The sequence below is a fragment of the Podarcis raffonei genome, chromosome 11 (assembly GCF_027172205.1).
Source record: "Podarcis raffonei isolate rPodRaf1 chromosome 11, rPodRaf1.pri, whole genome shotgun sequence".
In the NCBI taxonomy this organism is placed as follows: domain Eukaryota; kingdom Metazoa; phylum Chordata; class Lepidosauria; order Squamata; family Lacertidae; genus Podarcis; species Podarcis raffonei.
Genome location: NC_070612.1, coordinates 30,462,075 through 30,488,273, shown reverse-complemented (window position 1 = coordinate 30,488,273; position 26,199 = coordinate 30,462,075). Strand labels below are relative to the sequence as shown.

Below are 26,199 nucleotides of genomic sequence, written 5' to 3'. Positions count from 1 at the left end.
GCCAGCTTGCAGGCTTGCAATCTAAAAGACATGACATAAAGTGAAAGGCAGGGGGGCGGGAACAAACCCAGACACCAGATCTTAACATTAGAGAGTTCTTTTAGAAACAGCTGAGATGGAAATACTTCAGGGAGAAGAGGAAGCAAAAGGAGTGGGCCGTTCAGCAGGCCCAATGAAGTGGCCATGATTCCTATCTCTCCCTCTACTGCAGTCTGGTGGAATGGCTGTTGCCTGTTGGAAGAATAAATAAATGCATGCATGTACAGTGGTACCTCGGGTTACATACGTTTCAGGTTACATATGCTTCAGGTTACGAACTCCGCTAACCCAGAAATAGTGCTTCAGGTTAAGAACTTTGCTTCAGGATGAGAACAGAAATCGTGCTCCGGTGGCGCGGCAGCAGCAGGAGGCCCCATTAGCTAAAGTGGTGCTTCGGGTTAAGAACAGTTTCAGGTTAAGTACAGAGCTCTGGAACGAATTAAGTACTTAACCCAAGGTACCACTGTACATAGTTTGCATATATCACCAGAAATCATTTGTACAGAATCTCCTCATTAGTTGTTAAGTCATTCATTCATTAAAGATAACAGCTTAGTCTTGGATAGGGTTGCCATATTTCAAGAAGTGAAAATCCGGACACAAAAGTTGTTGAGTTTGGTTTTTTTGGAATGTTATTTGTTGCACGGTAGTATTGGAAATCACTAGTAAATAGCTAGTTAGGATTGTGTGGTAAGTTGCCTTGCTGCACGCTCTTTAGGACTCCTTCTGTAACTTCTAAATTACATTTCCACAGACATTAGTAGCACATCAGAATATTTCACAACTCTAGTAACACATAGCCACACTGAGGCTATAGGCAGTACTTTATCACCAGCCATGTGTATCAGTCTAGGACTGGCTTTTTTCATAAGATAGCACAAGAACCTAAACTGTACCAAAAATTGCTTCTGAAAAAAATACTTCTGACTGGTCGCTATCTTTATTTACTTTAGCATAATACTGATTTTATTAAAGATCTAATATTTTTCACTCTTTGTGTTGTATCCTACCAATTTATAGTTAAAGCAGACCCACTGAAATTATTGGACCTAAGTTGCTTTCACCATTTTGCTCTATGCACAGTCTGCATGCACACAAACAGTAAAGAGGGGCTATCTTTGCCCAGTTGCCTGTGAATATTTAGCTGTGGCTCAGTGGTAGAGTGGTAGAGTTGAAACAAAATATTGTTATTATGTGGGTCTATTTAAAACCATTCCTTCTATTTGCATACTCCATCTAATGGGGCATATTAAGGATTCCAGTGACAACATAACAAAGAGTTGAGTCAATAGACAACCCTGCCTGTTTCCTCAATATTGCACCTAAGAATTTACCCCTGTCCCATCCTCTTCATTGATGTTCAAATATGGTATTCCATTCCAGATGGCGATGCAGATAGTCTGGTGAGAAGAAAGCTCTTCGTTGTACTTCAGAGAAAATCTTTTCAAGCATTGCTTGATTCTTGGGGGAGATATTTGGCAGAGGTGAGAAATATTGCGTGACTTCTACAAGGCAACACGTTAAGACTTACAGTGGTACCTCGGGTTAAGTACTTAATTCGTTCTGGAGGTCCGTTCTTAACCTGAAACTGTTCTTAACCTGAAGCACCACTTTAGCTAATGGGGCCTCCTGCTGCCGCTGCGCTGCCAGAGCACAATTTTTTTTCTCATCCTGAAGCAAAGTTCTTAACCCGAGGTACTATTTCTGGGTTAGCGGAGTCTGTAACCTGAAGCGTATGTAACCTGAAGCGTATGTAACCCGAGGTACCACTGTATAACCTTGAAAATATTTACAACCATGTTATAAAGTGCTTTTAGTTACCATGTTAAAGCAGTTAGAGGCCTTAGCATGAGGGTTTCTAATTTGCAGCCAGTATTTTCATCTGTTTAGGTACAGCTATGGTGAACCAAACAGATAGGGTGAATCAGCCCTTTGGAACTTCTTTATTACGGCCAGTTACTTTTAAGGAAAGGGCTGGTGCTCTATTGTTTTTATTGTAACAATCTGTATGTGAACATTTATATGTATATATTGTATATGTATATGCATCTATTTGAAAAATTAAATAATAATGATGATGATGTTCAAATATGGCAACTCTACATAGTCAAAAGCTTTAGAAGCATCTAAACTTTAATAGGGCAATCAAATCTGAACCTTTCTGGGCTGGTGCATTACCATCAGCACACACTTTGGGTTATCATACCTGCCTTTTTAGCACCTTATTAGCCAGCTTTTATTAGCAGTTGAGCTGGTAATAGATACATATTGGAAATTTTTAGAGGGTGCAGTGTTGACCATACAGTACCAAAAAGTCCAGCAACTAGTGCTGATAGAAAAAATAGCTACTAAACTTAAAATACCAAGCAGAATGAAATGAAAAGACACATATTCTGATGATTGGCATATTCCTATTATATACAGTGTAAAAGATGACCTCCACATTATTAAAAAAAAAATGGTTGCTGACTGCATGTGGTAACAGGAATTGCCACAAAATTGCAATATGACTCGGGATATGTATTTGTAATGTAAGAAAGTATTTAAAAACTATACAAAAAACAGTAATGAAATATCCAATCCAAAAACATTTTAAAAATCGTAAAAACACCCCAAAACTTTATTCTCTGCTGTTCAAGGTCAAGCCTAATGTCTGTATACAGATAGATTCATTTGGCTTTAAGCAGTAGATCCTGGGTGTGTTTCCTGTGAAGAAAATTCCACTGCATTCAGTGGGCTTCATCCCTAGTAAAAAATGTTAAAGATAAAAGCGTCAGCATGGAACGCACTTCCTTTTGGAGGAAAGCCCCAGTGAAGTACATAGCTGTTCAGGTTGCGTTCCCCCTTAACTTGTTCAAATAGCCTGGGAGGAAGAGGTTAAGGCAGGGGTCAGCAAACTTTTTCAGCAGGGGGCCAGTCCACTGTCCCTCAGACCTTGTGGGGGGCCAGACTATATTTTCCAAAAAAAGAGAGAAAAAGAACGAATTCCTATGCCCCACAAATAACCCAGAGACGAATTTTAAATAAAAGGGCACATTCTACTCATGTAAAAACACGCTGATTCCTGGACTGGATTTAGAAGGTGATTGGGCCGGATCTGGCCCCTGGGCCTTAGTTTGCCTACCCACGGGTTAAGGCTTCAATCCTTTAACCCTTTACTAGGGAGTAGTTTCACTGACTTAAATTGGACTTTATTCTGAGTATATAAAATGCATAGATTGATAGGGTCTTGAAACCAAGCGTTATGAGGAATGTTTGAGGGAGTTGAGTATGTTTAGCCTGGAGGAGACTGACAGGAGCTATGATAGCCATCTTCAAATATCTGAAGGGCTGTCACATGGAAGATGGAGCAAACTTGTTTTCTCTTGCTCTGGAGGGTAGGAAATGAACCAATGGCTTCAAGGAAGGAGATTCAGATTAAATTGCTGAGCTTTTTTTTTCCAGTATGGCAAGCCTAAACAGTTTGACAGTGGAACACAGTTGGTGGACTCTCCTTCCTTGGAGGTTTATTAAGCAGAAGTTGGTCGGCCATCTGTCATAGATGCTTTAGCTGAGATTCCTGCATTGCAAGGGGTTGGACTAGATGACTCTGGGGGTCCCTTCCACCTCTACGATTCTAGGTGTGCACCAAAATTGCTGTTAGGAAAACGGTGCAATGACGTTTTTGGGGGGGTTTTTAGGCCTGTGGGGAGACTCAAGGAGGGAAATTGGTAGAGAATTTCTCAAATGTAGGTAACAGGCATTGCTTCCTTTGGGCAGGAGAGGACTTCGCCTGCATCCCGGCCTGCTTAGATAACATGTTGTTGTTGTTTAGTCATTTAGTCGTGTCCGACTCTTTGTGACCCCCTGGACCAGAGCACGCCAGGCACTTCTGTCTTCCACTGCCTCCCACAGTTTGGTCAAACTCATGCTGGTAGCTTCGAGAACACTGTCCAACCATCTCGTCCTCTGTCGTCCCCTTCTCCTTGTGCCCTCAATCTCTCCCAACATCAGGGTCTTTTCCAGGGAGTCTTCTCTTCTCATGAGGTGGCCAAAGTATTGGAGCCTCAGCTTCACGATCTGTCCTTCCAGTGAGCACTCAGGGCTGATTTCCTTAAGAATGGATACGTTTGATCTTCTTGCAGTCCATGGGACTCTCAAGAGTCTCCTCCAGCACCATAATTCAAAAGCATCAATTCTTCGGCGATCAGCCTTCTTTATGGTCCAGCTCTCACTTCCATACATCACTATGGGGAAAACCATAGCTTTAACTATACGGATAACTATAGATAACATGAGACCCTCCCCCCAATGCTCTCTGCCGCCCCCTAGAGCCTGGTCAGAGGGGGTGAGTCTAGATTAGCAGGCCTCCCAGCGACAAGCGCGGGTTCAAGGGGCGGCCTCTTCTGCCTCCCGCGGCCTCCTCTCCTCTCCCTCAGCGCTCGGCTGGGCGGTCCGAGGGGAAGCTCTCCTCTCTCGGCGAGGGCGGGGGGGGGGGCGGGGAGAAGCCAGCAGCCCGGCGCGGGAGCGGCGGCTCTAGGACCCAGGGGGATGCGGCGCGGCCGGGTTCTCCGAGCCAGATTGCCAATTCTCCTCCGTGACTCAGTCGGCTCTGCGCAGCGCACAGTAGGCGGCGGCAGCGGCGGCCGGGGCTGAGCGCAAGCGAGCAGCAGGTCCGTGGGGCTCGGGGGGAGGCGGCCGTGGGGGGAGGGGGAGGGGGAGGGGGAGGGAACTAGGCCGGGCCCACCCGCCCGGAGCGCCGCCACCGCTTCCTCCGCCGCGCTGCCCTCCCCGCTCGGGCCTAGCGTCGCCTCCTCCTCCGCCGTCTCTAACGGCGGCCGCCGCCTGTTGTCTTTGCAGAGCGCCAAGATGGAGTACGAGTGGAAACCCGACGAGCAGGGGCTCCAGCAGATCCTGCAGCTGCTCAAGGAGTCGCAGTCCCCGGACACCACCACGCAGAGAGCCGTGCAACAAGTATCCTCCTCCCGAAGGGGTGGCGGCGCCGGGAGGGAAGGAGGGAGCAGCAGGCCGGACGCCAGCGGCGGGAGCCCGGCCGGGCCCAAGGTCTGGGCCCCCCGCCGCCGGAAGGGCAGAGGAGCCGCGCAGGAGGGAGAGATTCCGCCGGGCGGAGGAGGAGGCCGCTTCCCTTCGGGGTCGCCGGCTGGCGGAGGCCGGGGGCGTTGTAGGCCCGGCCTCCGCCCGGCCGTGGCGCGGGCTTTGAACCGCCAGGAACGGAGGCGGCGACCCTGCTCTGGCCCCGCGAGGCTTCGCGGCCTCGCACCTGTTGCCAGCCTGGCGCCGAGCCCCGTTTGGCTTTTTAAAGGCTTGGCAGCTCCGGTGTCGGGATCCCCCCCCCCATCTCCGTTCTGGGCAGGAGGACCTTTTCGGCCATGAATTCTTCCCCCAGCTCAGCCCTCCGCCGGTGGTTCCTCTGGATAACCTGGCTGGCTTTGGACGAGACACGTGTAGAAGCGGTCCTTTGTACCCCCGGGGCACGGAGTCGTGTCGGACCACCCCGGCGCACGTGTGATTGATAGCGCCCGGCGAGGCAGCTGGCTTTGTTGGCATTTCGTTTAACAGGTAGAAAGGACGGCAGGTCGCTATTGCAGACGAAGAGGGTAAGGGTCACCTTCAGAAGTGGGGAAATAGGCTGCAAACCGTTAGTTCCCCGTTTCCTTTTGTTGCATTGTGAAGACCCATTGTCTGTTGTGGACTCGGTAGAGAGCTGATGGAGGGGCTTGCTTGTTGAATGTCGGTGTATAGGAGACACTCATACTTCTGCTAAAGGCTGGATGAAATCAAAGGTTTCTCGGTTGAAACCTCCTAAAGCATGTAGTTCTTACATGTGCATTGGTATGGTTAAGACAAAGCTTGCGGATGTATGTTTATAGCATTAGGGTCCAAAGTTACAGTGTTTGTTTTCCCTTGGACTAGAGATCTGGGTATGATTCAGAAGGCTGAACCAAAGTAAAAAGCATGCAGCTAATCAAACATAAAATGTACGACAAGGCACAGTGCTACTAAAATGAAATGATTGAACAACTGGTGGTTGATAGGTATGGTTTGTTCAGATTTTCAGTTTACAAATGTGTGTTTTATCCCCATTAAATTCAGATTTCCGGAGTACTTTACAATGAAATATCACTGCGCATGGTGTAGTAAACGGACGGGAGAAATGTAAAAAAAAACTCATTTTTTACAAATAGTGGTCATGATGGGTGACTTTCACCCACAACTCTCCAATTTTATGAGCCTATGCTGGGTCACACTAGATTGCCTTATTTCATTTTCCCATCTGCACTCGGGGTAGGCTATTGTCAGGGATAACAAACTATTTTGGAACCTAATTGCAGAAAAGTGTCACAACAATCCATGGGCGCAGCTAAGGTGGTAGATTTTCCTATGAGTAGAAAATCACAGAATTGTAGAGTAGGAAGGGAGGATCATCTAGTCCACCCCTTGCAATGCAGGAATCCTGCCCATGACCATCCCTGGGTGGGCTCAAACCACCAGCCTTCTGGTTAACTGCCAGACGCACTGACCCATTGTGCCACTAGCCTGCTTTTTGGCTGACCAAATGGGACGAACTTACTACTTTTCTGACATGAATGTCATGACCTGCATCTTGCAAAAGAATCAGTGAGAAACTTGATCCTTACTTGACAACTGTCTAGGCTTCTCTGCTGAAGTTCTTACACTTTGAGAACCATTGACAAAGCAGTGGGAACATAAGGAATTTTCTACTTAACTGGAGTCCTTGTAGCACCTTAACCATTATTTGTAAGGAACCTTAATTACAAATTCCAAAAATAATATGCTTTTATATAGATAGTAGGAAGATACAAGCAGATACTGTTTTCAAAGCATTGCTCAATGGCTGGAATATTTGATATGTCCCTCCTACCTCTTTGATAGTTAAGTGGGTGTAGGAAGGGCTTAGCTAACAGCCCATATTCAGAAGTAATGTACACTCTTAGTATTATTCATTAAATTTGCATACTGCCCTATACCCGCAGGTCTCAGGGCAGTTCACAGTTTCTCCTATTGTTTTGTGCCCAATCTGATAATCTGATTGCTGGGTTGGTTCGTTTCTGGTTAGAAGTATGATATCACAGCTGCTGATAGATGGTGAAGCTGCACCTTTTTAAAACATACATTCTTGAAATAGGTATGTGTTTGACCACTTTCTACCATCTTGAGTTTGATACATCAACATGCAGTATGCTCACTTGATGTTTTGTAATAGGGAAAAGTAATTGGGTACATTGCATTGCCTAGAATGCCAGACTAATTTTGCTAAAATAGATTCATTGGCTTTCTTCAACATCTCTGAAAGTGACAAGAACACTGGAAAACAACTTGGGAGTAATCAAACTCAATAGAAGAGAACAGAAAACACTCCTGTAGCGACACCACACTGTTTTCTATGGCTTGCACATCTTTCTGACATTGTTAGTAAGATGAACTATAACAACCATATGTCTACATGTGTACATACGAATATTTATTTAAAATACTTACAATGCTATTGTATACATGCCTTCAAAGGAGTTAAATTTAATTCAATGGGGTCTGCTCCCATGGATGGGCTTACAAGATTGTATCTTTACTGTCTGCAACAGCATTTTACTAGAATACTTTATCAAAGTTTTATTTATTTCTAAAATGTCTGAATTCTTCACATTGTTTCAGATTTAGATTGCAATCCTAGACATGGGTACAAATCTTTCAAAGCTGGCGTGACTCCGGGAGTGTGAGTAGCTTTCATTGCAGCCTAAGGCTGCAATCCTATCACTCTCAAGAAGGTTCCATTGGACCCAGTGGGACTTGTTTTTGAATAGGTGTGCATGGGATTAACCTATAGGCTGTATAAGCATGCATAGTGTAAACAGGTATGCTCACTTAATCTTGAAATGAGTCTCTATGCATCAGTTGATTCTCGCAGTAGTCAGTCTGCGAGTAACTTAACTTTAAATGACAGCAAAAATCTAGGTGAGTTGCAAAAGTTAGCACTGGGTTTCTGCCAATGTGGTACTCACCAGATGTTACGGACTATAATTCACATCACCCCTGACCATTGCCGTGGCTTGGGGCTGATGGCAGTTGTGTTTCATTGCTTGAGTCTCATGGGTTGAGCCCAGCAGAGACACTAATTTGCTGCCATTTGCTTTGGATTTGACAAGGCCTAAGGCAAGTGATGGGGAGGAATGGTTTCTGTATATGCTAACCCCTACTAAGCAGGAAAGAGCAATGATCTGCATTGCATTTGCATCCAACAGAGAGCTAGGAAACTGTGTATGGGAAGCTCTTAACAGCAGAAGGGAGACATAGCTATGCATGCTTCCACATGGTACTGCATTAAATTTCCAGTTTTTTCTATTGTGGTTTTTGGTGGCAAATGTTCCTTGTTATTGACAGCCAGTTAAATGGCAAATAACAAGACCTCCAGATTTGTACTGAAGTACCTTGCTGTGTTTGCTGTCCTGATTACACTTTGTCAGTAGTTAGAAACTTTTTACTTCCAGTTTTGATCTTTTAAAAAACAAACAAAACCAAAACAGTTTCAACTGCATGTTTAAATGTATTGAGAACTTGCAAACAATGCACAAGAAATGGTCTTTAACAGAATGCTCTACTGTAGAAACTGGAACAGCTCAATCAGTATCCAGACTTCAACAACTACCTGATATTTGTTCTTACGAAGCTAAAATCTGAAGGTGAGTCACTAGCTCTATACCATTTTTAATAAGCACTCACAAAACTAGAAAAAATACGCAGGCACTTTTCATGTTTGGGGGTTTTTTACTTGCAATTTTGTAGATTACAATCATCCTGTGTTTGCTGTGTGTGATGAAAGGCACTGTAGGAATTCAGTGCATACATAAATATAGTCTGTAGACTTGATTATAATCAAATGTTCCTTATGCTGTGGTCCCAAGATCAGTTGTTTTGAAATAAATGGAATTTGCTTTCAAGCACATCTGTTTAAGTTAGGGTTGTGAGTAACAGGTATTGGTGGAGCTTTCCAAGATTCTTACTAAAAAAACCCAGATGTTTTCATGTCAATGAAACTAGTCATGGTGTTAACATGGCTACAATATCTTACAGAAAAGCAAAAGTTGTTCAAGGGCAAGGGTCCCCCCCCAACATTTATAAAATGATGGTGATGTTAAATAGTACAGATATTTTAACTGTGGAGGGGAGAAGCAGAGAACCTTTGCTTAAGGGAGTGCACAAAATTATGCACTTTTGCTAGTCTTCATTTATTTTGAGCTACTGTTATTCCTGTGTGCAAGTCAGTTCTGCCAATTGTTTAGATATTTTATGCCCCCTTTAGTAATCTAGCTCCCTATACATTAACATTGGCTCTGTAACAATGCATCCATCTTTAAAAAATAAAACATTCTTTTCTAATCCTGCTTTTGATGCAAGGCTCCCTGTTAGAGCCTTCTAAAGGCCAGTGTTTGGATCCATAACCATGTATTTCCTGCTAAATTATTCAAGCTCCGGATTCTTACTAAATGTGGCATTTGGATAATAAAAAAGGCACTGGTTTTTGTGACGGTGGGATTTGGTCTTTATGCAGGAAGTGTACCTCTAGTTTGGGTTTTGTGCTTGGCTATTTTATTTCCTGTTACAGTGGAATCCTATTCATGGCCTGCTTAGAACTAAAGACACGTTAAGTTCTATTAAATTTATTCTCAGGTAAGTGTATGCAGGACTGCAGCCTTAGTCTGGGTGTTCAAATCATGGAATGTTTTCCAACAGAAGTCTATGTTTTTAACACACTTGAAATTCTGTTTAACTAAATAAGCAACAGGGTTCATTCTTAGAATGTCGGTATCTAGCCTGGCTCACCAAATCATCCAGGAGGGGACAAAGAAGCAATTAAGACATCCTATGTCAAAACTTGCCAAAATGTGGTTAATACAGATTCTTTTTTGGCATTTGTTTGAGCATTTGACTAAAAGATAAAAATGAAAGCTTTTTAGTAAAAATATACTAATAGGGTCTAAATTGTATTATAGTTTCTATTCCTTGATTGTACCTTAATGCGAAACTTATTTTTAAGCAAATATTTTCTTTTCTTTTCAGATGGGTTTTAGTGTATAAAAAACCCTCATCTGCCTTGTACTTTTTATTTATTTATTGGAGGTGAAAATATGGCATTACCATACAGTAGTTAAGAAAGAGACTTATTCACATGACAAGACTTTTTAGGATTTCTTTTTCCTTAAATTTTGATGCAGGCCGTGGGAAGGTCCCCATGTACAGTATTCTGGGCAGATGGCTTCCCACCACAAAGCACAGGATAAATAAACTCTGGACAAAGTGAGGTGTTGTTCTCAAGATATTACTCTAGTACCATAGGCCTTATTCCTTAGTGACAGCCATGAAGTATAAAACAATTTAAATTTTATACTTGGTATTGTGAGCCCTGCTACAAGATGGCTGGTGTGTCCTGTTTCTAGGTAAAGGAGTGCTTCACTTAAACTGTACAATCAAGTTCTTGGGTTTTTTTAACAGCTAATTTTAATGCGTCCCTGATAAAGTTTTGCCATATGAAATATTAGCAGTGTTTAAAGCTTCTGTAGAGTATGTATTATTTTACTAAAATATTTAAACTCCACTTTAAAACTCTTCATTTTAGATGAACCTACACGGTCGTTGAGTGGTCTCATCTTGAAGAATAATGTGAAAGCTCACTTTCACAATTTTCCTAATGGAGTAACTGATTTCATTAAAAGCGAGTGCTTAAACAATATTGGAGACTCCTCCCCGTTAATCAGAGCCACTGTAGGTGAGTTGCAGGTATTTAAAAGTATTTGTAGGCCAGTTCTTGGTGGCAACTGTTTGCATGCTATGCTAAATGACTTGAAAGCTTCTGGGAGAGTTGTTTTAGAGGGTTTCTTAAAATGTGTTTGTTTGTTTAATAATTGAGAGGTCCAAATATGCTAGTGTACCAATCCAATCTGATTGGATAGGATAGTGTACTGTACTTCAATATTTTAATTACAGTAATATTGGAATATTGTGGCCTATATTACCCGTAGTGAAACATTTTGACATAAATCAGTTTAATATATCATTGGTTTCCAAGTCCTTTGTTCTTATCTTCACAGAAAACAACATTTTCTTTCTTTAGATGTTTTTGTTTTGACCATTTACTATGCTTCTGGTCAAGTTGTGTGTTAAAGTAATGTTTCATCTTTGTGACTAAAATTGAAATGGGTTTTAAACTTCAGCTGACTGTGAACTGCCCTGAGATCTTCGGATGAATAAATAAATAAATAAGACTTTATTATATATACATTTTGGTTGTAGTGACAATCAGCAGTGTGTTATATGTTAGTTCAGGGTAGAATAAAGTAGTTGCTGTCTACAAGTCTTTGCAATGAAAAGTCACACACAAAGTAAAGGTAGCTGTGTTGGCTCATAAAAAAAATTAGGGCAATACCTTCTCTTGGGCTAACCAAAATAATCACAAAATGGTGGGCAAGTTTCTGAAGAACTCCTCATCAGATTAGCAGGTGGAAGGGGTCCACATCTGGTAAGACTCTTCAGACAGAATGTGGGAGGAGGTAGCAGAGATCCAAATGAAACTCTTAGGTGCTGTGCAGTTATCAGGTTGCACAAAGGCCTACTGGGAAGAGGAGAAACTGTGACTGATTCCCCATTTCTGGAAACACACAAACTCATTGCTACCCAGAAGATAGTCATTGGAGTGTGGAGTATGGTGACATTGTTTTGACATGTGGAAAGGAGGATGGATTAAAGCTTTCTCCTTGCACTTCAAGGAAGCAATTACTTTAAAATCGATTACATTCTGTGAATATATGGTTGGCTAACTTCTGAAACATTTAAATGGCTTTTTGCTGGACGCAGCTAAATTCTCCACAGTTCAGTCTCCTCCACACCTCCAATCCATGTTGATAAATAACAATTTCCATGCTTTTGAAATGTAACATTTTAAGGAAAATGTGTAGAGTATGATTATCAAGGTGGGATTTTTACTTACAGAATGCAAATACAGGTCATATTTTCTTCTGTGAAGTAGGAGAGGAGCACGTTTCCTTTGGCACAGCCACATTTTGCAAGTGGAAGTGTTTTTTTAGCTGATTCTATAAACTACAATATTTAAAGATGGATTATATGAATCAGTGTTCCGCAAATGGTTTAAGAGAAGCTATTTATATTAGTAGGTCTATCCTCTTGACCACTACTTGTGATGTAGCCATTCAGTACATTGAATATCTTGGAGCTGGATCACAAGGATTTTAATCAGAAGTAAGTTCCCTGCTCCCTTGTAAATGTGCACAGGGTTTCAACATTAGGTTTGAGCCACAACATTGGAAGTTGTTGTTTTGAAGTCTTTACCGCTAGAAAAGTTTAGTGTTATCTGTTTTGCTTGTACTGGTTATTTACTGATAGTTCTCTTATTTCCCTCTGCCACTCATTAGAGTGTGAATATTTTTATAGCTTTATGGTATAGCTAAATGTCTTCAGTCTGAAATGATTGGCTTGTTTCTGTGCTTTGAAGGTATTTCGGAGATCTTTCAGAGCTGACTGGTAATTGTTCCAAAGAGGAATGACTTAGCAACTCTGCCTAAGGGGCATAGTAGTTCCATAATCTGAACCTAATAAATGGTTTGTTATAAGGCAAATCCAGCGATCAGTTTGAGTGTGGTCAGTGTTAAGATTGGTGTTAGTTTTGTAGAGCAAAATTATTAATCTTTCTGCACTAGTATAACTTGGTATTCACATGTTTACTTTAGGTGAACAAGTGTGGTCCCCAAGTGTTCCCAATGCTGCCATAAATGGCTGCCTGCAGCTAGAGTTGTAGAAGCATTACTGCCCTGTAAATACGCAGTTGAAAAGCTGCATATGTAGCTATACCACTGCCTGCTAGATTCCCTCAACCCCTGTAGTAATGGCCAGCAGTGGCCATCTATCTGCCTAGTGTTAAACAGTGTTACTTGGAATGTTGATTTCATCACTTAATATTTCTGTAGCTTTAGAAAAACGATGGATTTGAGAGCAAAGGAATTTCTTTACTTATCAAATTAATTCTGTTCACAGATCGAAAGATCAAACCATCTTTCTGTTTAATATTCTAGAGAGGAAGACTGCTCCTGTTTCCGATATAATTCATTTGTTAACACTTGTATGCTTACATCAGAATACTAAATGGGTTGGTTAACTTTATTCTTTTTCCAACAAATCTAAGGTATCCTGATTACAACCATTGCCTCAAAAGGAGAATTGCAGAATTGGCCTGACCTCTTACCAAAGCTTTGTAGCCTACTGGATTCTGAAGACTACAATACCTGTGAGGTATGACTTATTTTCCATCTAGTACTACATTTGCATTTGGTAGAAGATAACCAAATTTTAAATTGCATTTAAACTGCATTGTAATCTAACCATAATTACTACTGAACAGTGTAGGAATCTATTTTTACCTTTAATCTTCCAAAAAGCGATTTAAATGATCCTGCTCACCCAAGCACATTAGTGTTGATCTGTTACCCGTAAGAAAATAGCATAATTCTCAGTGAAAGTTGATTGAAATACTGGGGCAATTGTTGTATAACAGACACTCAATAAGGTCCAGTTTTTTTGCTGCCTGATACTCAAGTGTGCAAATGTTCATTCACATGTCAATGTAATCCTACAAAAAAAGAATTCCTGTTTAGTATTGGAGACATCCAAGAGAACATGCTAAGCAAGACTTGTTCATGCAGATTTTTGCATTTATTCAATCTTGCTCATTAACCTATGTTGTTCTAGGTCTAGGAGATCTGGGAAGACTTTAGGCAGGATGCTTGGGTGCCAAAACTTCCTCTGCTTTTTGATGCCCAGATGCTGGGTGCTTTCCACTCCATCCACTTCGGAGGCTAACGTGGGGAAACTTTCCCACTTCATCCCTGGAGTCAGTCTATCTTTTGCTTCCACAGCAAATGGTTACAGGATCCCAGCCAGGTCTAACTGATTGGTTCCAGCAGGATTTTCTTTTGCTTGCATTTTTAATCTAGAAATTGCTACCAGGTGTTATTTTTTAAATAGGAGTGTACTGAGATAAGGGAGTGAGGATTTCTAAAATAATAAGGTATCCATATAGAATTTTCAAACAATCACCAAAACGTGTGTTTATTTGGCAGGGTGCATTTGGAGCTCTTCAGAAGATTTGTGAAGATTCTGCTGAAATCTTAGATAGCGATGCATTAGATCGCCCTCTCAATATCATGATCCCTAAGTTTTTACAGTTCTTCAAGCATAGCAGTCCAAAGATAAGGTAAGAGATGACCATGCGTGTTTGTATACACACACACACATTTTTCAAATACTTCAGTTAGCAAGATTTTATGGGAAGGTATTTTAAACATGGCTAACTTGAATGCCATTTCAGGCCAAAAACAAATTGTTTATCTAGTCTGACTGATACTCTTCCAGTTTCTGAGACTTTGAACAAATGCGTTGCATTTGCTGAAGTTCCTCAGCATCGTTTCATGAAAGCATGGTTCACTTCACTGGAGCTTAGCACCATTGTAAACAGCGATTTACCTGGCCTCTAGGAAGGGAAACTATTGTAAACCAGAAGCGTCAGTTCTTTTTGCCCAAGGCAGTTGCTGTGACGCAAGTGATTACCAAGTACAAGTGGGAAACCAGTCAATAAACTTTTGTCATTAAGGCAACGTAGGTGTATTTTTACTGGATACTAACAGAAACACCTCCATTTGTCTCCTGGATGTAAACTCTCTCTCCCCTGCCCCACATCTTAGTGTTCCCAAACTACTCAATTAACCACACTTGAATCTTAATGTGTGTATGACATTTGGAAAGAGCCTTGACTTTGGAGCAGCAGTCCAAAAATAAATGTCTTGACTTGCATACAGACCTCTCTGGATCCCAGCTGCAGTGTTCATGTTTTGTAACTTGTAAATCCTTGGGTTCACTTAAAATTTGGGCATGCTTTGGAGATTACACTTGGTTGTAACTGGTGTAGAATGTTTTTACTGTTCCTGAGTCTTTTCTGGTTGCTCATAGTTGCTATACACACATGCTATAGCCATTGTACTACTAAAATAGCTTTTTGTTTCTTTCACACATCAGTTTCAAATCTGTTTTGAGTCTTAGAAGTGGTGAATGTACTTTTTGATTTGATTTTTAAAAGAAAAAAAATTACATTTTGTAGGTCCCATGCAGTTGCATGTGTCAATCAGTTTATCATCAGTAGGACTCAGGCCCTTATGTTGCACATTGATGGATTTATTGAGGTAGGTGACACAAAGTTTCTTACCTTTTCTGAGTTTGATCCTTTAAAATTGTTGATAAAATTTTAATTAAACTATGGAAATTGAACACAAACATGCAGGTCTCCCACACCATGAAAGCAGGGTAAGAATGAAATGTGTGAAGTCGTAAAGTTGATAAGTGTGTGAAACCATTGCAGAGCCTAGAGCTCTGAACAATAGCTGCTTTCAGGTTCTGTATTATATATACAGCAGGGGTTGGGGACCATTTTGGCCTGGCAGGCCACACTGTCAGGTAGCTGCGTGCAACCTGGTATGCTTCCCATATTCCCTTCCCTTGGGAAAGGCCAGTGGGCTTACCTGGTGAGGAGGAGGGCTGATGGCTACAATTTTGGGGTAGCCACGAACTGTAGATGCTTCCTTGTGAAGAGCTACAGTAGTAATTAAATGGAAACTTAAAAATGGTCCCTGCAGATATCAAAGCTGGTAGAATTCCCACTATAACAATTGTTTCATAAGTGTTTTCCCCCCACCCAGCCAAAAGGCTTTTAGAAGCAGAAATTTTATGGCTATGCAATGGATGCAATCCATGGGTGTCTGTGCATAAGTGGAATTGACTTCTGTGTGCACAACAGAACTTTCCTTCTGTCTCCTCTCCCTGCTTGCCCCCTCCCCTAAATCAGTGCTGGAGGGTTGAGGGAGGGGCATGGGAGGTGTTGTGCAAGCAGAAGTGTGTTCTTGCAACATTGGATTTCACCTAATAGCTTTTGGCTTGAGAAAACACAACAAACCCCCAGTCCCCAATATGAGCTAATCCAGTAAAAATGTCTATTTCAGTTGACAGATGCTTTTTCCCCAATGAAGTTAATCTTTTTATCTTTATAACACAGTAAAAAAAACTGCTGGAGCTCTGAAGTAAATCTGATAGTAAGGCAAAATAATAATTCTAAAAAATTAATATTTAGGTCCACTTCTTTCCTTCCAAATAAGGGGATTACTAAAAATGAATCAACATATTTTAAACCTCATAGGTGCTGTAAACCATTTAGTTTGCTCCTATTCACAATGCCTTTCCCCCTTCAACAGAATCTGTTTGCGTTGGCGGGCGATGAGGAGCCTGAAGTACGTAAAAATGTGTGTCGGGCTCTAGTGATGCTACTGGAAGTTCGAATGGACCGCTTACTTCCTCACATGATTAGTATTGTTGAGGTAACTTTTTTGAATTTTGATTAAACACAAATGAATACACGATAGAAGTTTTTTGTGTGTAGAAGGAGAGGGAGAAGTAAATGGGTAAGATTCACATATGTTCAGACATACATGTGTGTGTCAAATGTAAAAGGAAAGCCATACTACTTAAATTCACTGAATGATTTTTCTGCATATGTGGGGTTATTTTTTTATTAAATTTGTATACCACCCTACACCCAGAGGTCTCAGGGCAGTTCACAGGGGGGGGGAAATCAAAATATAAAACCACAAAATACATAAAATAAAAACAACCCAACCCCCCCCAAACAAAACACCCCACATTTTAAAAGGGCATAGGATGTCAATCAAATCAACCAAAAGCCTGGTTAAAAAGGAATGTTTTGCCTGGTGCCTAAATGTGTATAATGAAGGCACCAGGCAAACCTCCCTGGGGAGAGCATTCCACAGACAGGGAGCCATTGCAGAGAAGGCCCGTTCTCGTGTTGCCACCCTCCGGGCCTCTTGAGGAGGCACACGAAGGAGGGCCTCAGAAGATGATCTCAGGGTCTGGGTAGGTTCATATGGAAAGAGGCAGTCCTTGATGTATTGCAGTCCTGAGCCATTTAAGGCTTTATAGGTCAAACCAGTAGTTTGAATTGGGCCTGGAAACTAATTGGTAGCTGTGCAGTCGGACCAGGATCAGTGTAATATGCTCAAACGGTCTTGCTTTGGTGAGCAACCTGGCCACTGAATTCTGCACTAGCTGACATTTCTGAACCTTCTTCAGAGGCAGCCCTGTGTATAAGCGCATTGCAGTAATCTAGCCTTGAGGGTTTTTCCACTAGATTAAATATCTATTGGCTGCCCATTGCAAATCAAATACACTGTTGAGGATTGTTCTAAATGTTCTGTTTTATATGTGTGAGCTATTTCTCCATTTGCCATATTCTGTGTGAAGTGTGGATACCTAAACACATTTTGTGAATTTCCTGATTCAGAATGGCTCAACTGCGATCTGCAAGGTTTTACAAACTTCCTTGCCTGCCCCAGCATCATCTCTGACTGTTGGACATTGGACATCAGCTGGAGTTGATGAAAGCTGGAATCTAGCAACATCTAGAGGGCCATGAGTTAGCCACCCTTAATCTTCCATCCATATCCTTAGCAGGGCATTAGAGCAAGTGCTGGTTCTCACATGCAAATGTCTGCATATTTTCTAAGTGTGATCTTTGCAGTGTATAGGACATAGCTGTCAACTTTCCCCTTTTCTTGCGAGGAATCCTATTTGGAATAAGGGAATTTCCCTTAAAAAAAGGGGAAAGTTGCCAGCTATGGTATAGGATCACATGGAGAAATCTCATTATGAACTGCTCTGTATATTGATACAGTTTGCAGTGATTAGCAAACATTCCTAAAATCATGGGAATACCTTTTTTTGGACACTGGGAGTGGCATGGAGAAAATTATTTAGTTATTCATAAGATTTTAATGCCCCTTAAGGGTTTCCTTGTCTTTCTCATACATGTGACCAGTCCCAAGTAAAGAATACACTTTCTCAGACTTGGAAATGTCAATACTAGATAGCTGTCAAGCAAAACAGTTTGTAAAACAATCCTGTGATACTACATATTTTCAAATTAACACTAATCTAGATCTTCAGTGTTTGCTGGTTTAAATGATAATGCAGGAAACATCCAAATCTAGGGGAAGCGGAATAATCTAGGAACACACACTCTGTCATTCTCACACTCACACTACCAACATGGTTAGCTGTTTGTGAAATCTGAGCTTGAGCACAAAAATATTATCATAAAGGGTCAGTCAGTGTAATGGGAAAGAAATGAATTAACTGTGGTGTTCATGCTTAGCTGGTACTTTCAGTTAAAAACAACAACTTTTGTAAGCAACCCCATTGGTGGTGGATTGCTACATTAAACTCTTTTTAATTAGATCACATTTACAAAGAAACTGACACCTGTGCCATTTTATTTCCTTGGCATTGTGTGTAGTATATGCTACAAAGGACTCAGGACCAAGATGAAAATGTGGCTTTGGAAGCTTGTGAGTTTTGGCTGACTTTGGCTGAACAGCCAATTTGTAAAGATGTTCTGTGTCGGCATCTTACCAAGTAAGTTGATCCTACACCCACCCTCCATAATTTTATAGATTCAGAATTTATTTGCACCATGCTTTCAATGTCTTTTTTAAAAAATGGATTTTGGGAACAGAGGCAAGAATCCATGTATAAAACGTAGACATTCTTTTGCATTGATGGCAGCATAGTTGAGAGTGATCATTGGTATACCTTGGTGCTGTTTCAGTGTGTGCAAGGAAGATAACTGGCATACCTTTTTAATACTGGGGATGTATGCTTTCAAGTGGGGTTAAAGTGGGGTGTCCCTATAAGCCCAAGTTCTAGAGGCTCAGAAGCCACAGATGCCTCAGTGAATGCTTCCTAGATACCTCCGTATTTTGTTGGAGGCAAAGAAAATTGTATACCTGCAAACCAGCTGATATTCAAGAAATGTCCTTTCTCTTTAGGTTGATACCTGTGTTAGTAAATGGCATGAAATACTCAGAGATAGATATAATTCTCCTGAAGGTAAGCGTGATTTCCCACCTCATTTGTTGAAGATATGCCACTGTCTCTTATATTAGATACTCTTACAATGTTTACCTTTAACACGCGCAATATATGCAGCAACATACGTAACATTAAACAACTCTCAATTATTTGTAGACTCTGACCGCTTTGTTGCAACACTGCTGGTTTTTGCAGTCTTCCCACTTGTTGGTTCACGGGCTATGAAGGGAAGACTCAGTGCACTGAGTTAAACAATGGGATTGGGGGCAGGGTGGCTATGAAGCTAAAATATAAGGCAAGCTGTATTTTCCAGAGTAAGATCAGTTTTTGGAAATACTCCAGTTTGCGCTCATGTGTTGTAAACTCAGATGTCCACCTTCATCTTGTGAATAGATTTAAATCACACTTTTACTTTACCCCAGTGCCCAGAGGTTTAGGGCATGTAACATAATGTTGAAGTCTCAGCTCTGCACTGATAATACAAAAACGAATACACTGACATTACTTCAGCATGTATAGGCTCTTTGCCATTTTGGTTTCTGATTATAGGGAGATGTTGAAGAAGATGAAGCTATCCCAGATAGTGAGCAAGACATAAGGCCCCGCTTTCACCGTTCACGGACGGTAGCACAGCAGCATGAGGAAGATGGCATTGAAGAGGAGGAGGAGGAAGAGGATGAGCTGGATGATGATGATACTATTTCTGACTGGAATTTAAGTAAGGCCATATAAAATACTGTGCAGTCAAAATATGTGGTGAATTCATAGAATTGTAGATTTGAAATGGACTCTGCAAGTCATCGAGTCCAACTCCCTGCAGCGCAGGAGTCTTTTGCCCAATGTGAGACTCAAACCCACAACCCTATGATTAAGAGTCTACCAATTGTCCTTATTTTATTGTTCAGCAATTGTTCACCTATTCAACAATTGTTCTGAAGTTATAATGCCAACTTTGTAAAAATTCCTTAACTTGGTTTTTTAAAAGTCCTCTGGATTATGTTCTGTACAGTGGTACCTCAGGTTACATACGCTTCAGGTTACATACGCTTCAGGTTACAGACTCCGCTAACCCAGAAATAGTTCTTCAGGTTAAGAACTTTGCTTCAGGATGAGAACAGAAATTGTGCTCTGGTGGCGCGGCGGCAGCAGGAGCCCCCATTAGCTGAAGTGGTGCTTCAGGTTAAGAACAGTTTCAGGTTAAGTACGGACCTCCGGAACGAATTAAGTACCGTATTTTTTGCACCATAACACTCACTTTTTTCCTCCTAGAAAGTAAGGGGAAATGTCTGTGCGTGTTATGGAGCGAATGCCTACGGATGGCGGGGGCATCTGCTGTAGTCGTGAGCAGAGGATCCATGGTTCCCCTTCCTTCCCTCCTCCGTGGCTCGCTTTGAAACAGCAAAGCGGGAGAAGAGCCGCTGAGTGGGGAGGAGAGAGGGACAGAGAGCCTGCTTGCTTTAAAGGAGCAAAGCGGGAGAGGAGAGGAGCCTTCTCCTCTTATACCCCTCTTCTGCATTATTAGCAGCATCCTGCTCCACCCACCCCACGCGTGTTCCTTGTCCCTTGAGTGCTTTTCCTTCCCTCTGCACTTAAAACGTGGTTACAAAGCACAGATCCACATGGTTCATCAGGATTTTTGAACTGGGTCACCCCAAATTCACCATCAGATCACATAGCATGTCCATGGCTACAGCTTGTATCAAAGAAATCACGCACCCACTGTTGCCTGGGGGCTGCAGTGGTGCAAAAACGTGGTTACAAAGCATGGATCCACATGCATCCTCAGGATTTTTGCATTGGGCTACCCCAAACTCACCGTCAGATCACATGTCTGTGGCCACAGCATAAACCACAAAAATCATACATCTGCTGTTTCGTTTAGAATATTTTTTTTCTTGTTTTCCTCCTCTAAAAACTATGTGCGTGTTATGGTCGGGTGCGTTTTATAGAGCGAAAAATACGGTACTTAACCAGAGGTACCACTGTACTTGTAATTTATCAGTCACTGAGCACAAGTAGAATATTTTCTTCTGGATTTTTGCAACTGTTGCAGCTTTTCGATAAAAAGGGTGAAAAGCGTTTATGAAGTACAAACCCTATTGAAATTAATGGGTGTTTGAGGGCCTTTTTAGGAAATCATGCTCACAGTTGAGCAAATAAAACTTTTCAAGCTTTTCAAAAAGTTCTGTTACCTAATACATGTCTTGAGTGTTACTCAGATGTGATTCAATAAAAGCATTCAAAACATGTTGCACATCTTGTGAATTGCCTTCATGAATGCTGTAACGAAAACTAATTGAGCAGTTAAACCTCCTGATAATATGCATGGAATTATTTTGTTTTGATTATTCTATAAAGCTTTTGTGGCCTACAATTAATACGAACGTAGCATTGAGTTGAAATTTTATGACTAAAATGTGTCTCAGGTGTATTAAATGTGTGTTTGTGTATCTATTTTAGGGAAGTGTTCAGCTGCTGCTCTTGATGTCCTTGCCAATGTATTCCGCGATGAATTGCTGCCACACATTTTGCCCCTTCTCAAAGAACTGCTTTTTCATCCAGAGTGGGTTGTGAAAGAATCAGGCATCCTAGTACTAGGAGCAATTGCTGAAGGTTAGTCAGTACTTTCAAGGACAGGCTATATTTCGTGCCAGCCCCTAGCTACGCTTTTTCTCCTCCTCCTCTCCCCCCTCAAGCAGGCTGTCTGCTTGTTGTGATCTCTGTCTCTTCCTGCCCCAAATGCCACCTGTTATTAGTTGCCTCTGCCCTCCAGTTTTCTTTCCTTGTTGTTCTCTCCACCATCCCCAGTGGGCAACAGCCACCACTTGTGTTTGCTAAAATACGTTGCCTCCTGGAAGTTTGTTAATATTATGGATTGTTTTTTCATGCTGGCTTCACGCCTTGGTGTGTGTATGGAGGGCAGATTCTGCTAGGCATGTCTAATTTGTAACCTATTTTTACAGGTTGTATGCAGGGTATGATTCCATATCTTCCCGAGCTAATCCCTCACCTTATTCAGTGCCTCTCTGATAAAAAGGCTCTTGTGCGCTCCATTACTTGCTGGACTCTTAGCCGCTATGCACACTGGGTAGTCAGTCAACCCCCAGACACGTACTTGAAGCCATTAATGACTGAGTTGCTAAAGCGCATCCTGGATAGCAACAAGAGAGTACAAGAAGCTGCCTGCAGGTAAGTCAGAGTCATAAAAGTATTGCCAGTGGTCCTCAAAGAACAGGGTGGAGATGTGAAACCCTTTTTCATTGTGCTGTAATATTCTGTTTGATCTTGAACAGCTTTTCATTAGTCTAGACAAACATCTTATTTTTGAAGTTGTCTTAGGAGTTTCTCTACTGTTCTAAATGCCCTTGTTCGTTGTAGCTGCTTTTATTTAATTTTTTTGTGGGAATGATAACATTTGTCACTGAATCCCACTTTGCACAGAACATGAATGCTGTGTATTGTCAAGTCAGCAAGTTCTGCTCTAGGTATTATTTTAATAATTTAATCCAGAAGCACATTCAAGTAACCCATCACACCCACGAGCACTTTTGGGTTTCCGTACCTTTGGAGCCTAGCTTTTGCTTGGAAACTTGGGGACTTTTGAAAACCCTTCAGGTTTATGGCTTTGTTTTATTTATTAAAATAATTTACTACCCTCTCTTCATTGTTCACACAATCCCAAAGCAAGAAACAATTTTGAAATGCAATAGAACAGTATTTCACTTAAATACAATTTAATGTGAAACCAGACAAAATATGACTACCTTGGCCAAGTACTTTAATCAGATACTTGGGTGATGAGCAAAATCTTTACTTCAGTTTAAGGTAGGGTTTCTCCATCTTCAGAGGTGTTATGACCTGTGAAAATAAATGCAAAGCCAACTTCCAGTGCATCTTACCAGAATGGTTCTCTCCCCCCCGCACCCCCGTGTGACCTTTTAAAAAAAGCTGTGAAAGTTTGTGTCAAAGAGAGGAGTGCATTCTCTAATTCTGCATACTAAATTTTTCTTTTGCTTCTTAGTGCCTTTGCTACTCTAGAAGAGGAGGCTTGTACAGAACTTGTTCCTTATCTCGCTTATATACTTGATACTCTGGTCTTCGCATTTAGTAAATACCAGCATAAGAATCTGCTCATTCTTTACGATGCCATAGGAACTTTAGCAGATTCTGTAGGCCATCATCTAAACAAACCAGTAAGTATTGTTATCCTTTCATTCAGATTAAACTGATAATTTTGTTCACCTCTTAATTAGTCCTACATTCTAGAGGCTTATTTCCTTACTTTGGTGTGTTGCAAGCGGGAATATTTCAACACACTCCATTGTTTTAAGTACCAAGCAATTTGCCCCATCATCCTTTAACAAAATTTCAACATATCTTTCACTGGCCTGAATATTGCTTCCTTTCTGTTTGTTATGAAATATTATGAAATCTGTGGTGCTATCTTCATCAAATTGGAGAACTGTGCTAACAAACTAACAAAATGAATTTCTGTAGGAACAAATGTAAGGTTCTACACTTTGGTGGGAAGAACCAGCTTCACTAATATAAGATGGGGGACACCTGGATTACCAGGTGAAAAGAATCTGGGGACCGTAGTAGATGACAAGCTAACATGAGTCAACAATGTCATGCAGCAGAGCAGCAAAAAAGGCTAATTCTATTGTAGGCTGCACCAAGTTTAGTGTCCAGAACAAGGGAAGCAATAGTACCATTCTATTTTGCCTTGCTCAGACAATACCTGGAGTACTGTGTCCAGTTCTGGGCACAACAAATTATGGAAGATATTGACAAGCTGGAACTTGTGCACTTTCTCCTTGCAACATTCCTGTCATGTAGGTTAGACTGAGAGCTAGTGATTACCCAGTGATCTTTCTTATGGAGTGAGATTTGAATCTGGGAGTCTCCAGACCATGTGTAACACTCCTTTTTGAGAGTTTGTGGTTGTCAGGTGGTAAGGTAAACTTTTGGAGATTATTCCTCCATAATTTTGATAATACTGGATTTTTTGGAAAATGGTGTCACATGTTTGAAGTGGAAACAACGTTGGAATTTAATGGAATTTACAATGGCTTACTTAAATGTGTCATTTTATTTCATTGTCTTTAGGAATATATTCAGATGCTTATGCCTCCATTAATCCAAAAATGGAACATGTTGAAGGATGAAGATAAAGATCTTTTCCCTTTATTAGAGGTAATTGATTGATTATTTAATTTCTTTAATGCTTAATATATTAAAAATATCTCTAAGCAGCATACAAAAAAGAAGCAACAGACAACTTAAACGAAATATTACAAAAACACACAGTTACATATAAAAATGTTTCACACACACACACTCATTTTCCTTCTGACGCTCTCAGCCTCTGGGTTCCTGCTGAGGGTCCAAGCAAACTCTCAGCTCACCCGCAAAAGTCTCACAATGGAAAGAGTTCCTGGAAACAGCAGACATCACTCTAGCCTCTCACTCTAGACTTGTTTTTTAGGGGCAGGCCCAAGGTGGGTGCTACTCCCTCAAGCTCCCCCACAGCTGTGTTCTATTCAGCTGAGCAGGTTTGTTGAGTTTTGCAGGGAGTCCAGAAGAGGGGGAAAGGGCTCCCCTCCACTCACTGCTCTTTCTTCACCCTCTGACCTCTCCTCCTCCAGCTGCTCACTAATAGTTTTGCAGTTTTCCTTGATACACACACGCGAGGGAAGCTTCTCCTGGGAGATTAATTCTATGCCCATTTACAATTCTACACCCCTTTACTTAGGAATAAACCCCATTCCGACTTGGTGGGATTACTGACTATATGTGTATCAGAATGCATTGAGCTCATTAGGATATATTTTGAGGGAAGGACACATAGGGTTGAGCTGTAGGAATTAATGATGTTGGTAATTCCATGGGTCTTGGCATGGCCAAAGCTAGAACTCTGGCCACACTGTTAGGAAGTTCCTTAGTTCTGCAGTTCATGTACTTCAAAAAGTTGGCCTTTCTAAAAGAATTTGTTTGTAGCAAACATGCATGCCTGCAATTGAAAGCTCATATCAGTTGAATATCCCTGATACTCACTACTTTTTCTTCCGCATTTCAGTGCCTATCTTCGGTTGCCACTGCCTTGCAATCTGGCTTCCTTCCATACTGTGAACCTGTGTACCAGCGCTGTGTAAATCTGGTACAGAAGACTCTTGCACAAGCCATGGTATTTTTCTGTTGTTGGCCTTTAGAGGATGGGGAGAATTATCTTCAGTTGCATTTTAAGTGAAGCTTGTTTTCTGGAGAGATTTGTAATATTATTTCACCAACTGAAAATAATGTTAATAGCAAAAATGGTTCATTGTATGTCACGTAATTAAACCTTTTAAGCAGTGTCCAACTGTGTGTTTTTATTATAGTTGCACAATGCTCAGCCAGACCAGTACGAAGCTCCAGATAAAGACTTCATGATTGTGGCTCTTGATTTGCTTAGTGGTTTAGCTGAAGGACTCGGTGGCAACATTGAACAGCTAGTGGCTCGGAGCAATATCCTGACACTTATGTACCAGTGCATGCAGGTGAGGCAAATAATCCCCTTCTCCTGCCTCACTTTTGAAATAGAATGCTTAAAAACACAAACTTACTTCTGTTTCTCTCTTTTAGGATAAAATGCCCGAGGTACGACAGAGTTCTTTTGCCTTGCTGGGCGATCTGACAAAGGCATGTTTTCAACATGTGAAGCCATGCATTGGTATGTGACTTCGCAAGGCAAATTCTTCAAATATGGAGTCTTGTCCATGCATGGCATCATTGTGACTAGAAATGCTCTTTCTATGTATAAAGGGAAATTTTGAAAGTTTTGTTTTTTTCCTAACAGGTTTATGGTACAAAAGAGAATATATTATTGCCATCTAAGTTTGATGTAGAACTTTTCCTCCAGGACCTTGTTTCTGGCTAGGCAGTGCCTAGTAAACACATGCTTACTTTATAGCAGAAGATCCTGTTCAAAATGTTGGATATGTCTAAAGCTGCTTTTTTTGTTTCATTGAACACTTGTGGTTATATATGCATCCCACGCAAATTGGTAGCTGAAGTCCCTTGCTTGCAGTGGAATTGAATTTAACCTTATTGGGCTGTACCAGCAGTTTCTTATGCCTAGGAAGAGTTTCTGGCTAAGAAAAAGTGATTGTC

The 26,199-nt window shown here is 41.3% G+C and overlaps 1 protein-coding gene across 2 annotated transcripts in view; it reads left to right on the top strand.

Annotated features, from left to right (window-relative positions):
• The first annotated feature begins 4,562 nt into the window (after positions 1-4,562).
• Positions 4,563-26,199, top strand: part of TNPO1 (transportin 1) — a 36,639-nt gene continuing 15,002 nt past the window's right edge. The window contains exons 1-18 of one of the 2 annotated variants that reach the window (XM_053407690.1): positions 4,563-4,691; positions 4,879-4,992; positions 8,660-8,735; positions 10,670-10,819; positions 13,247-13,353; positions 14,181-14,314; positions 15,215-15,296; positions 16,359-16,481; positions 18,473-18,591; positions 19,005-19,065; positions 19,597-19,765; positions 21,508-21,660; positions 22,011-22,236; positions 23,069-23,240; positions 24,157-24,243; positions 25,127-25,234; positions 25,428-25,586; positions 25,672-25,759. In XM_053407690.1, the coding sequence (XP_053263665.1) occupies positions 4,888-4,992; positions 8,660-8,735; positions 10,670-10,819; positions 13,247-13,353; positions 14,181-14,314; positions 15,215-15,296; positions 16,359-16,481; positions 18,473-18,591; positions 19,005-19,065; positions 19,597-19,765; positions 21,508-21,660; positions 22,011-22,236; positions 23,069-23,240; positions 24,157-24,243; positions 25,127-25,234; positions 25,428-25,586; positions 25,672-25,759 (2,119 nt within the window). In that variant the 5' untranslated portion in view covers positions 4,563-4,691; positions 4,879-4,887. Of the gene's footprint in view, positions 4,692-4,754; positions 4,993-8,659; positions 8,736-10,669; positions 10,820-13,246; positions 13,354-14,180; positions 14,315-15,214; positions 15,297-16,358; positions 16,482-18,472; positions 18,592-19,004; positions 19,066-19,596; positions 19,766-21,507; positions 21,661-22,010; positions 22,237-23,068; positions 23,241-24,156; positions 24,244-25,126; positions 25,235-25,427; positions 25,587-25,671; positions 25,760-26,199 lie in introns of those variants that run through there. The other variant, XM_053407691.1, reaches the window with a different exon arrangement.